The sequence below is a fragment of the Leuresthes tenuis genome, unplaced genomic scaffold (assembly GCF_036924035.1).
Source record: "Leuresthes tenuis unplaced genomic scaffold, fLeuTen1.0.hap1 SCAF_16, whole genome shotgun sequence".
Taxonomy (NCBI): Eukaryota; Metazoa; Chordata; class Actinopteri; order Atheriniformes; family Atherinopsidae; genus Leuresthes; species Leuresthes tenuis.
The window spans coordinates 16,267,868-16,281,519 of NW_027325370.1; the positions used below are offsets into that span (position 1 = coordinate 16,267,868).

A 13,652-nucleotide genomic window follows, 5' to 3' on the forward strand; every position below is an offset into this window, starting at 1 on the left:
CAACAGATAATCAAAAGAGCCAACTACTTGGAGGCTGTACTAATCTTCTAACATAAAACCTTGAAACAGACAGTCACAGCATGTTGTTCCTAGACGTATTTTGAATGTTTAGTTTACTTTAATAGTATTAGTGTCCCTCTGGACTTACTGCTTAATACTTCAATAGCCATCATTCCTTGATAGGCTTCATCAATAGGTTTTTCAAAAGAACTAACATAGAACACAGGAACTCAAGACGCGGTTCATCTTAAAGTAATCACATAAGCTATATTTTACTCACTTTGCTTTTTATGTATTCATCCCCATCACAATGAATGAAAAAAAAAATCAAATGAAGGGCCCTAGTATCAGCTATCGTTAAGTCTCATCAAAAAACACTATTCTCTATTCTTTCTACGAGTTTGAAATCACTGAACATAGCAAAGAGAAAGAGAAGGTTGGGAAGAGCAGTAGAGAAGGAAACTAAGACGATTCAGGGTTACTAGCAAAGTTGCTTGCATTGTACATCACTGTTAAGTTACTAATTGAGCCAGTACATGCAATCACCTTGCTGGCACAGCCGAATGAAGATGGTGCATCTGATTTATAAAGACATTATACTACTGAGACCAAGGGAAGCAGAATAAATAGTATGTCTACATAAACTACTCTCCTCCAAAGGTAAAAACCATGGAGCAAAGTTTGTAATCAGCAGTATCATTAAGATGTAGAATCTGGTGCTGCTCCATTGACTTTGATTGGAGCAGTGACTTTTGGAGTCAAGGAATAATTTGTTTGACCTTTTACAGCTTAATTTAATCACTCTAATCCAGAAGTGGATTTATATTCTTAGAAGAAAAAAAAGCCCTCTGGGTGGTCTCATGACTGTCATTTGTGCCTTTTTTTATTCATTCTTAGAGATTCATTGTCACTTTTTTCTAAGCCCCCTGTGGCTTTCAGAGGAGACTATTAAGCTTAAAATGACTGATAATGAAAACTTTGTAGGACTACAGATTAGTTGGAGAGTTTTTAGCAACAGGAAAATTAATGGGGTATATTGTACTTGAGTAACCCGATAACAAACTGTCTTTTGACTTCTCCCAATCAAAACATATATAAAGTGACAAAACAGCATTTAAAACAGCATTTGACAGGACACATGCAGTAAATTTAGCAACAGTCATACAGATTTTTTACAAGAAATTATCATTTGGTTTTGCTTCACACACTTGAGTCACTTATTGACGGTATAACTCCATCGAGGACGGAAAAGAGAATTCTTCATCCATATTGACATTGAAAGTTCATGACTTCTAAGTTGTAAAAATTTCATGCACATCCATAACTTTCTAAACATTTTCTAACAAAATTAACAAACCTTTGTCAATCACACAATCTCCTTGACAGTGGTAGAAACCTCCCATTGCTGAGTGCAGATAGAAGAGACTTCACTTTTAGAATTTTGTTCTTTTAGATACTCTCGATCACAGCATCCTCCTACATCATGTGGAGTCCTTGGCTGGACCTCAGCAGAACCATTTCGGTCACTGTCAGTAACATTACCTCCTCTGTGGTTAACTTGTGGCGTTCCGCAGGGCTCAGTCTTTGTCCCCTTCTGTTATTTCTTGATATACTACCTCTTGACCATCTTTTTGAAAACCATAATTTGCACAACTACTTTTACACCGATGACATTCAGCTGTACATGCTTATAAAGGCTACAGACCCAGCGGCTTTGCTAATCATACAGCTTGTTTGTTCTGACCTGGATGGCTCAAAATCTGCTTCAATTTAATGAAAGATCATTCTGTTTGTTCTCTCAAATTCCTTCCGTCCTCTTGGTTTTTACCTTGGTAGTTTTTCAAATAATACCACCCAGGCTGCTAAGAATCTACTGCCAATATTTGATTTTAACCTTAGTTTTGATTATTAAATTCTTTCAGCTCCTAACTTTCAAAAAGCTTTGCACTTTTTTGTCTATTCTCACCGTCAGGTAACAGTTAGGGCTCACTTCATCATCTCCAATTAGTTACAAAATCTGCAGATAGACTCATTACAGGACAAAAAGGCATGATGTAGCATTTAACATGTTCTTATGAGCATCTGTCCGAGCTAACTCATTTTATTCCTGCTTGTAAAGTGCTTTGTAAAATGACATAACGTTATTAAAATTATTCTACAGCCCCCTCCCAAATAAATCTGCAAATTATAATAATTTGTGTATTAATAATGATAAAATAATAATAATGATTTTGTACCTGATATGATTAATTGGATTATTTTCACCTCTTTCTTTGCCTAGTCAAAGAACCCTTACATGATCTCTGAAAGGTGTTTTTTGAGGGATTTCTGTTTACGCATAACTATCATTAGACACAAGCTTGTATATTTATTATTCATACCTCAGCAATGTGTGTCATTATAGCCATGATGGGATTGCAATTCATTCATTCAAGCTGATATAATCAGGTACAATGAGAGTTCTTTTAACAATCAATGTTATCAAAGGGAGTCAGTTTTTGGAATCCAGTCCTTATCCAGACACCGTTTGCACCGCACAAAAATAGAGACAAGGACTAATTGGAGTATGATCAACCAATCGACCCTGTGCTTGTACTCATATATGCAGGTATTTTGGTTGGTGGGATCAAGAGGTGTGATATGTGTTGGGTGTATTTAGGGCCTTTTCTTTTTTCTTCATAGAGTTCTACTTTAAATGACTGCCCTTCACAAGATACTCCAACAATTTCAGCAGTTTTCCTCAACATGGCGTTTTATTTTTCTGTGTCAGAGGATATTTGCATGAAGTTAAGCCTTTCTCAATTATCCTCTACACTGCTGCTGGGTGTTTGAGTCTGCAGAGCTGCAAATCCACATCTCATTTGCTCATGTGAAAACACCTAAAGTGGTTCTAAAGCATCTTAACTTCTCAGTCTTTACTTTATGCAGGTCAAAACTAAGATGTACTTAACGTTTTTAAGATATAGCATCTGTAAAAGATCAAGATGTCAGCTACAGTCTCTAACGCATGAGCACACATTTAGTTGAAATGTCAGGTAATGGTTACTTATATATTTTATCATTATGTCCATACTTCCTGACTCATATCTCTGTATTTTCCCCAGGGATTGGTAGTTGATCCAATGGCCTGAGTACACAAGTGCAGCTAGCTTTATTGCTCTGGGTGACTGCTCTATCCCCTTAGCTGGACAGACACACTGCACATGCACTACATGCACACACATATGCAGCCATGTGAACAAACCCTTTTTGAATATGTCTAAAAAAATGAGGTGAAAACTAAATGCAGTATCCACATGCATCTCTTTCTGTCTGATTCTCATCTCATTCTGCTTTGCTCACACACATCACACTCAGTATCCACCCTGGAGGCCCAAGAATCTCATTTAGCACTTTAGAAAGAGGTCCAGACACTTTATTATAGCATGTCAAAAGAGAGGGAGAGCAGAGACTACAGTGGCACAAATAGATTAAAACGAAACGTGTATTTGTATGTGAAAGAGAGACACAAAGAGAAAGGGGAGGAGAAAATGAAATGAGGGAAAGAGCGGCGGTGTGAAACGGTCAACAATGACTGCGAGAGGAAGAATCAGAGCAGTGAAGAAGATGGAGCGAGTGAATGACACACGGTTGTCTTCAGGGGGTTTAGTGTGTTGTTGATAAGTAGTGACAGGTGCCAGCCAGTGGAACAAGCAGGGTGCACCTCTGTCACCAACCCTGACACCCATACACACACAATCTTGTAATGCCCCAATGCCTCTTCCCTTTTCACACCCTTCTCTCCTTCTTCCCTCTCTGTTTGACAGAAGGATCTTTGGCATTCTGAGCCGGTTTAGATCAGTCTGATTAGTTCTAAAACCTATAAAAAGCCAGAGTTCGCAGTCGCAACAGCTTGTTAAAGTATTACTCATTCAGCCAAATAGCAAATGTGACTGGATTCTCATATCAAACAAAGGAAGCCCAGACAGCTAAAGTGTGTGTGCATCTTTGGCAGGACTGACAATTAAAATCCATGTCTTGTTGATATTTATCTTGAGGAAGCTTTGAGCCGTTCACCACCTGATGTCACAAAGACAGTCATGTCAAATTGTCTGCTAAAATCATTTGACTTGAAACACATCGCGCAGCAGGCGAGGGAGTAGCCAATCAGCTACACCTCGCTGTTTAACAAGCCTGTCTCGCCTCATCATACAGTGAAGAGAAACGCCCGCTGGCCGACATGTTCATAATCACACCTTGCTCAGAGTGGGTTATCGTTTTATTATAGACTGTATGCTGTATTTGTTTTTATGTTGTATGAAATCTGGTGAAAATTCAGTGACAGGCAGGGTAGATTCACGTACTGAGCTGCAGTGAAACAGCAGTTCATAGATGATACAGGCTTTTTTACTTGATTTTGTTAGCACACAGATAGTAATGTGTTGTCAAATGCTAACAACAGATAAACCGTGTTCCCGATCACCAGCCCTGAGGAGTTAGCACCACTCCACAAGTTAATGGGATAGATTTTGTTGGGTTTGCTACCTATGAAACCCTGACAGTTTATATTCTCATATTTGATAGGCAGAGCTTTTTGGTTTTTTCCTCCTGTGGTTGAGCCTTGAAACTCATAACACATAATTTTGAAAATGTAGGAATGATAAGAAGAACATGCATTTCAATGAGGCTGCAGCTTCGAGAGGCAAGTCTCTGTTGACTTGTCCTTGTAATTACTTTGACTTATTTGGAATTCTGAGGATTATAAAAGACCTGTTGAATTCCTTACTCGTAAAAATAAATAAATAAAAAGAATGAAAAATATGATTTTGTAGAAAACTGCACTCTTAATACTGTTAGATTGTGTTGTAACTCTGTCTGTCTGTCACTGTGTCTTTCTTCAGGTCCAGGCAAATGTTGAGAAGGCACTGACACTGTTTGGCCAGCTGCTGACCAAGAAGCACTTCTTATTGACATTCATACGGACCCTGGAGGCACAGAGGTCTATATTAATTAATTAGTTCCATTTCTACATACATTTTTACTGTCTTTTATCTTCCTTTTTAGAAATTAACACTGTTGCTGCATAGTTGAATACTTGGGTAATACTTTTAAGGTATAATAAGGCATTTTCCATTAGAAAATTAACTTTTACTACCTTTTTAGTTTTATGGACATGACATACTGTGCCTTAGAAATATAGTAGCAGAAATTTATCAGGAGGAAATATCTCTAAATTTCCTGTAAAGCATTTGACTAAATTGTTCATAGCACAATAAAGTTAGAGATCCATTTATTAAGCATAGTGTCAACGGTGTTTAATACATGAGAGATTAATGTTGCACATGTTCTAAGAGGAAAAACTTCAAATGAGACACAACAAAAAGTGGGCATAGAATTTGTAAAGTATTCATGTTGGCATTTTTAAAAGTTTTAATGTTTTTCCAGGTCATTTTCTATGAGGGATCGAGGCAATGTTGCATCTCTGATCATGACAGCCCTGCAGGGGGAGATGGAGTACGCAACTGGGGTCCTGAAACAGCTGCTCTCTGACTTGATAGACAGAAACTTGGAGAGCAAAAACCATCCTAAACTGCTGCTGAGGAGGTGAGGAACAGAGGATCAAATTGATTGAGTTACAGTATAAAACCTTATGCGGGATGTTTGTGAAATCTTTTTTTTTTTTTTTTTTTTTTTTACTTTGAATTGTGATTCTCTTTCCTAAATGTTAAATGTTCTAGTTTCATTTTCTTAATTGATTTGAGAATTTCTAAAAAAAAAAAACCATTTCTTTTAACTTGAAGCCTCAATTAATCTACACCACTGTGTCAACTAAAATCATCAAATGACTTTTCCAGTGAGGGAAGATGAGCTTATTAACGGACTCCCTGGCATTGTTTGAAGATGAAAACTTGGGTTTTAATTCTTTTCTTTTATAGTACAAAACAGTCACTGTGGGGTTTGTGCGTCTTTAATGCACATTTAGTCACAGTTGGCTTCTCTACTGATGATAAAAAACAAATTTAACTTCTACTATCCACTATCAGAACTTTTCCCTTTAGTTCAGTGAACTTAAAGCAATTAGTTTTGTATTACATTATCATCGACTCTCAGAAAATGAATCTTCTTTATTTATGGTAACTAACATTCTGTTCTTATACTTTTATGTGAAATTAGCTTAGAATATTTCACCATGATGTAATTGTTGAGCTAACAAAATAATCATCAAATCCATGTTTCAAATGTATTTATCACTTATAGCTTCAACCAATCTAAAGTAATGTTGTTTAGTATTTGTTTTTAATCAGCCGTGTGCCTATCATTTTGTCTGAGCCTTGAAATTCGAGGATCCCCAAAGTCTGTCACACAGGTACAACACAAAAACTAAAATCTGCCACTTCAATTATTTTTCAAAGGTCAGTCAAACATGAAAAAATGAAAGTACTTCAACACATGTTGAATGTAATCCTCTATTAGTTTTCAATGAATAGTTTGGTATAAAATCAGTGAAGCAGAAATAAGGTACGGGTCACAACAGGATTAGGGGCTCATTAAACAGGTCTTTTGAATTAGAAAAAGAATGAATTAAAAAAAGAAGATCCTTCAGAGCTTTTTTCTGCAAAACTCAGTTTGTGATGAACATCAAACACCTTCGAATGACTTTGCTCACAGTTGGTTTCCTCACAAGCCCAGAATGGTTAGTGTCCACTCATATTAATACTTGTTAGAGATTGGAAAGGAAATGATGGACTCAGCAGTGTTTTTCTAATCATGTTTCTTATTACACGTGCTTTACTCTTAACGTGTTGTTTTGTTCTTTGTTGCTGCTCTCCTGCATGTCAGAACGGAGTCTGTTGCTGAGAAGATGCTGACCAACTGGTTTACATTCCTCTTGTACAAGTTCCTCAAGGTAAGGCACGACTATTTCATGTCTTTTGTCAATATCTTTCTGTATCTTTTTAACATGGAACGATGGCCGTTGTCTAAAACAGATTTACAAAGTGCCTTGTTCATACAACCTGTATTGTAATGAGTTTATTAAAATTAAATACGGGAATAACATTGCTCTGTTGTACTTCTCACTGTGGTTATTAAAAGTTATTCTTACGTTATACAGCATATTTTAGTGCCTTAGCCATTCAGCACAAATTCAGGTGATCATCAAAGCCTCTCAGGAGAAGGCTTTCCCTCTCCTCTCTGCTTTTTAAATGTCTTGCTTCTTCAGATCCTCTTCCTTTTCCTAATTTTGCTCCTCTAGCAGACGCGTCCCCGTCACTGATCTTTGTTGTTTTCTCTTTTAGTTTTTTTCTGTTGTTATTTTTGTCTTTATTCTGCTATGATTCTTCTCTCCTGCTTAAGGTCATCTACCTCACCAGGGGTGAGCGATGAGGCATGCACTGTCATCACAACGCCATCTCTTCCTTTCTTTCTTTCCATCTCTGCTGTCCTCTCCCTCACTTTTAATGAACCTGCTTAACTAAAGCAGGCAGGAAATGTTTTCTGATATTTCTCCCTCGGTTCTAAGGGCTTTTTCCTCCCCTGCTCTCTGTTTTAATTGCACATTGTAGACTTTAAGATGTCCTTATATGCATCTATAGGCATAATCGTGTTAAGAGCATAAGAGGCATTATTAAAGGGACTTTGTGAGCTGCAAATGTAGGAGGCTGAGTGCTTTTCGGGGTAAAATTTTAAATTTAATATCATTCTCACATTTTTGTAAACACAACAAGATTATAGTGTGTACAAGCAAAATTAATAGTTTCCTCTTATTGTTCCCAATGTAGGAATCTGAGCCTACTTCTCTCTCTTTTAACCAAGAGCCACACCACTGTTATTTCCTTGAAATATAAATGTCAGTGTACCATTTAGGTAGCCTTAATGAAGCCAGTATGCAGGGTATAGTCAAATTTTGTAGACAAGCATGCAGCGGCCGAGCAACAATGGAGGAAATCTGAAGCGAAAGCGTAGCACCGTGATGCATGCTCTCTCTCTCGTTAGCAGCTGCCCACCTAATTGGCCTTGATGCTAACAAGCTTTTTAAAAAGCGTACGCTGGCGGAACGAGGAAGGGAAGAGGTTAGAGGTGGGCGTCAGTGGAGGTGGTGAGAGGGAAGATGAATAGAGGAGGGCTTTATAATTAGGAGTTGGGGGAAAGAGAAGAAAGGCATGGGGCAGGTGAGGTGGAAGGAGACAGGTGGTGTGGGGTGGTAAAAATAGGACAGAGAAAGAAGGAAGTAGGGGGAGGATTCGGGTGAAGAAACGTTGTATGAAATGTTGCCGGGCCAACATTTCATACAACATTTGCCGGGCCAAATGTTGTATGCAAGTTTTTCTTTGAAACGGATGAGAAGGCACAAATAAAAAAGAAAAGAGACCAACACCTGGTAATGAGAGGATAAAAACTACAAAAAAGAGTAACTACAAAAAAGAGAAAATGTTCACAAGTCGCTATGCCCTCAAAGATACTATATGTGAAATCGAAGAGTTCATTAAATGTGTTTAAAAAGATGCGTGAAATGAATAAATTTGATAAAGATGCGCAGTAATCATTGTTTTCTGAATATCAAGTCAAGTTCACTGCACAAAATTTTCAGTCTTGTCAGATCCTTCTTGTTCACACTACATGCGTGCTCTGCAGCAGAGTTGGGTAACGTTACACTTACTAACGTACACTTAAAGTAACTAGTTAGATTATGAGGTCATTGCCATTAAAAAGTAATACATGACGTTACGTTATTTTCTGTGAAAAGGAACTTGTTGGAGTATTTTTGCATTACCAAATACACCCTTTGCAACTCCTGTGCACTTATGAAGACAGACAGTATTAAGCTTTGACTGTACTTGTCCACACTTCACGGCCACCCGCCCCTCAGGTTTAATTGCACCTTAGACATTTTTACACATGACACACTGACACTTCACCCACACATCCACTTAGGGCTTTGTGGGGTGGGCGTGCCAGGTAGTACCCCTTGGGCGGGGCTGTTGGAACACTCTCGCTCCCAGTGTTGCACGGTTGCCTGTCTCTCGATTTTAACAGCATACCATTAGACATTGAGGCCTGGGGAGGTGGGGGATCCTGTGGAGGGTCTCCGCTGTCTGCGAGCAGTGGAGATATCTCTGCTGCATTTTACACACCCTCACACACACCCACCATCAGGGAGCAGGACAGACGAAGGGGAAGTCTTCCCACACATCTGGCTCCGCGGGTTGGAGGTGTGGTCTTAGGGCATGTCTGGGTCTTAGGGTCTGGGTGGCTTTCCTGTCCCTTTTTCCCACGCTTGCTCCTGACGATCCCGTGTTTGGCCGCAGTTTGCTTTCTTTTCTCTTCGCAGTTGCAGCAGTTGGTTATCTGATTTCCTTCGCTATTGGTGTCTATCTTTTCAAGCTCTCCACTTTCCTCTCTCTTCACTCCCCTCTTTCTTTAATTTCCCCTTTTAAGACAAAAACAAACCAAAAAAACCACAATGGTGCTGCACACTGTGCTGAGAACACTGGCACTGTGGGCTTTGGCTTTGCTGATGCCTGCGCTTCTGAGTCCAGCAAATGAAAAAAAAAAAAGCTTTGAATGTACCGGCTGTTGCTGGCTGTTCTACCTCATGATATAGTCTTTTTTATTGTCTATAATCAGACGCTCTGCAGGCTAATAACAAGAAGTACAGATGCAAAAACTCCTTTACAGCAATTTTTCATCAATTATATTTCCAACGAAACATAAAACCAAGCACCGTGAGGCTTAGTGCATATACTTTAACAAGTTTTAACAATTCTATTAGTGATCTTGTGGAAGATGGTGACTGGACAGTTGTTAGTTTCATCTTGTTAGAAAACCAATTACATAAACACAAATTTGCTTCGGAACAGCAGCTTTAAACAAGTTGAAAGTCGGCCATTGTGATTTTGGAGGTGTTGCACTGGCGGGATCACCAGTGTGGTGAAACTCTGCTCAACCTGCAGATGATTCTTTAAATCTGAAGTAGAGTTTGTCACTGATGACAGACGCTTATATCACCCAGGCACAATATGCTTTTCATCATGATTGATTTTGTCCTTTAAACTCATAAATTCAAAATGATTTGAGGACGTCTATGGCCTATCAGAAGACCCAGAAGATTTTATTTCTTTCAAGTGTCACCAAAATCCTTATTTGACAAAGTTACTGGTAAAGAATCACTTGAATTACTACACTAATGCACGACATTACTAGTTGACACAAAAAAAGTAATCTGAGTACTCTGCAGTAACGGGTCATATAGTAAGATCTTTCTCCATCTTAATACCCAACTCGCCTGACTGATCTCTATCAAGCATTTTCCAGCTGTCATACAGACAATTATCTCTCTTGTCATCAGCGTTACTCCATACAATGCAGGTAGCTTGTGGTGATTCAATCTGTTTTGCTCAACTTGTTGTTGAAGGGAACCGGCAATGTCTGTCCACGGCTGGTCTCTCGCACGTCTGTTATGATATTGCACTTGAAAACACCAGATAAGCAAGGGTGTTTACTTCAAATGTAATGAGTAAATAATAAAAAAGAGACACGAAGAAGTAGAAAACGGAAGATGAAATAGCAGTAGGGCATTAAGGACTGATGTTAGAGGAAGAAAAAAGCAAAAAGAAGGAGGATCCCTGCATGTGTGTTGGAGAAAAAAAAAGCAGGTTGTTGGTGTGCTCGAAGGTGAGACTGATGAATTAGTTATTTTCCCCAGTTCTCATCTGGACCTCATGAATCTCCAAACACACATACACACAGTCTAAAGTATTTCCCCGAGCGGTGCACAGTCGATCATTAAACTCTCGTCAGGATGAGTATCGGCCATGATGTGTCCTCTCTCTCCCCTCTAAACTCCTGCTACTTCAGTCGGGAGTGTTTTCCTTGGGCCCAAGTGATGACTAATGACACTATTGATTGGCAAGTGTCTTTGATGGAGGAGGAGTAGGAAGCATACTTACACTATAACATCTGCGTCTGCTCACAAAAGCTCAAATGTCAAAGAGGACTGAGCAGATTTCTTTGCTCTCAGTATTCTTCCTGCAGGAACGGTTGTGACACAGTTGTGTCAGTCACATTTTAAGACATAATGTCAAGATTCTCAACTGTGATGTTTAAACTTTCATTTGGTTGCTCATTCATACACAATATGGTTTTGTCATTTGGTTTTTCTCCTTGCAACTGTTCAAAAGAAAGAGAATCTCGCTGTATGATCAACCTCATGGTTATACTTTTCACTTCTAACTTGTCAAGCTTTCCAAAGTGATTGATTGCTCTCCTGACATACACAAAAATATATGAAAGCTGTCATTTAGTCATTTAGTGAAGCTTTTTGCAAATCGGGTAAACATTTGCACAAGTGGTAGAGATTTAGGACTGACTGAAACATTCAAAGTCTTTAATCCATTTTATCTGTCCTTTTTGTCACTAATTACTGAGTTGTTTTTTTTTCTCTCTAGGACTCCTATTAATTATCAAAATTCCGGAATCCAAAGGGAAGGTCACACTTGGCTTGAAGTGAACATAACTCTTGATATGCTTCTGCCTTCTCCCTCACAAGGAGTGTGCTGGGGAGCCTCTGTTCATGCTGTACTGTGCCATCAAGCAGCAGATGGAGAAGGGACCCATCGACGCCATCACAGGAGAAGCCCGCTACTCTCTCAGCGAGGACAAGCTCATCAGGCAACAGATTGACTACAAAACACTGGTCAGTAAACTCGCTGTGTTTTGAGGCTTGTCTCTTCTGCTTTGCTCTGAATCTCTTGATGAGTTTTTAAACTTTAGTCACATTTGAGATTGATGGAAATGTTTAACTCTTATCGGCTGTTCAGATGTAGTAAATTGTTTCCCTGATTAGTCAAGAGTCTTCTGAGCTGCCGAGACTTTCCTCCATAGTAAACATGAAGCTTCAGCGTCAATTATGTTTGGAGTGGGGATGTGATCTGGCTATGAACCGATCTATCTGCTGCACAGTGCTAACTATGTTGTCTTTTCAAACAAAACACACTTCGGGTTTGGACAGGAATAATGCTGGCAGTCAGAAGGATCAGATGTAGTTGTTTTGGTCTGCAACCAAGTGTGAATGCTGAGTTATTATGCACCTAAGCAAAAACAAACCTGCTGCATAGGTGTAAAAATGTAGTCAAATACAACTCAACAACCATTCAAACAGCTCAGTAGTTGGCAAAGTCGATGCTGTATCATAGATTAAGCCTAATTTCTTTGGTGTGTTTCCCTTTCCCTTTTGTTTCCTCCTGCTTTTCTGCCAGACTCTGCACTGTGTAAACCCAGAGAATGAGAACGCATCCGAGGTGACGGTCAAGTGTCTGAACTGCGACACCATCACTCAGGTCAAAGAGAAGCTGCTCGATGCCGTGTACAAAGGAAGCCCCTATTCACAAAGGTCAAAGGCCTCTGATATGGACCTTGGTAAGATATGCAGTTCTGAGTCTGAGCTTAAATATTAGCATTGTTTAAACAAATTCACAAGTATGCCCATATAGTAGTACCCTGTGTAGCTTAATTATTGGGGTTTAATATCATGTTTTAGCTTGAAAATGCAAACTTCAAATGTTTATCAAGGCTTTAATATGCAGTTGGCCAACAATTGGTGATGTTTGATCATTTTCCTAAGTTTAATGTGTTTTGGCAGCTTTTTTTTGGTGCTGGAAGCACCTGTCATCATTTGCAGAGTTTGTTTTGTTTTTGTTTTTCATTTTTAAAAAAAAGGGCTTCGGTGTCAGCGAGGATGAATTTCTATTCTGCCTTTAAAGACCATTTTTTTATATCATAAGCCCTGCCTCCCCTTGATTTTGATTCGTCATTGAGACTGAAGTGGCAATGACGGGTTCTGCAGTTTTCCAAATATTAACCTATTTTTAACTAAGATGTCGTGTGCAATGAGGAAAACAAAAGCATTTTTAGGATCTGGAGCACTGTCAACACTGACTTTATAAAGTTTGCACACTCATGAAAAAATGGTAAAGATGAAAATATTAGCCTTTTGGATTAACTGAAATATTTAATAACTTCACTGCAATATGTCTTTAAATGTCATGAATACACACAGACACACACACACAGTTTGTGTTCTCTACTCTTTGCTCTCAACTTCTGTTCCCTCTTTTTGAAGAATGGCGGCAGGGTCGGATGGCCAGAATCATTCTGCAGGATGAAGACGTCACAACTAAGATTGACAATGATTGGAAAAGACTCAACACACTGGCTCACTATCAGGTACACGGATTTTTTTTATTTTTATAAATACATGCTAACGCCACCTACTAAAACAGATGCATGCAATGAGTGTGTTATTTTTGTAAAACTTTTTTTTATGTATGCAGGTAACAGATGGCTCGGTGATTGCTCTGGTGCCAAAGCAGAACTCTGCCTACAACATCTCCAACTCCTCTACCTTCACAAAAAGCCTCAGCAGATATGGTACGGCTCCCATTCTTGTCTTAACCTGATCCTATTTAAATCATCCCGTCAATGATTCCCATTTTTCTAACTGCCCTCCTGCCCCCCCTCACCCTCAAGCTCGCTTTCATTCGCTCTTTGTTTGTCAGGGCCATGATTGAGCTCGCTTTTTTTTTTTTTTAACCTCCCTCTGAGTAAATGGCAATCCTTTTTATCCATCGCCATCAGCCCAGGCCAAGGCTATTCCAGGGCTATTTCCAAAGCAG

General features: G+C 39.0%; 1 protein-coding gene across 2 annotated transcripts in view; it reads left to right on the forward strand.

The window, feature by feature from the left end:
- The window catches only part of LOC140271455 (plexin-A1-like), a 239,833-nt gene that overhangs the window by 211,861 nt on the left and 14,320 nt on the right, over window positions 1-13,652 (forward strand). For both annotated transcript variants that reach the window (XM_072366682.1, XM_072366681.1), the window contains exons 22-28: window positions 4,881-4,978; window positions 5,425-5,583; window positions 6,820-6,886; window positions 11,528-11,674; window positions 12,237-12,396; window positions 13,100-13,203; window positions 13,311-13,407. In XM_072366682.1, coding sequence (XP_072222783.1) covers window positions 4,881-4,978; window positions 5,425-5,583; window positions 6,820-6,886; window positions 11,528-11,674; window positions 12,237-12,396; window positions 13,100-13,203; window positions 13,311-13,407 — 832 coding nt within the window. The remainder of the gene's footprint in view (window positions 1-4,880; window positions 4,979-5,424; window positions 5,584-6,819; window positions 6,887-11,527; window positions 11,675-12,236; window positions 12,397-13,099; window positions 13,204-13,310; window positions 13,408-13,652) is intronic.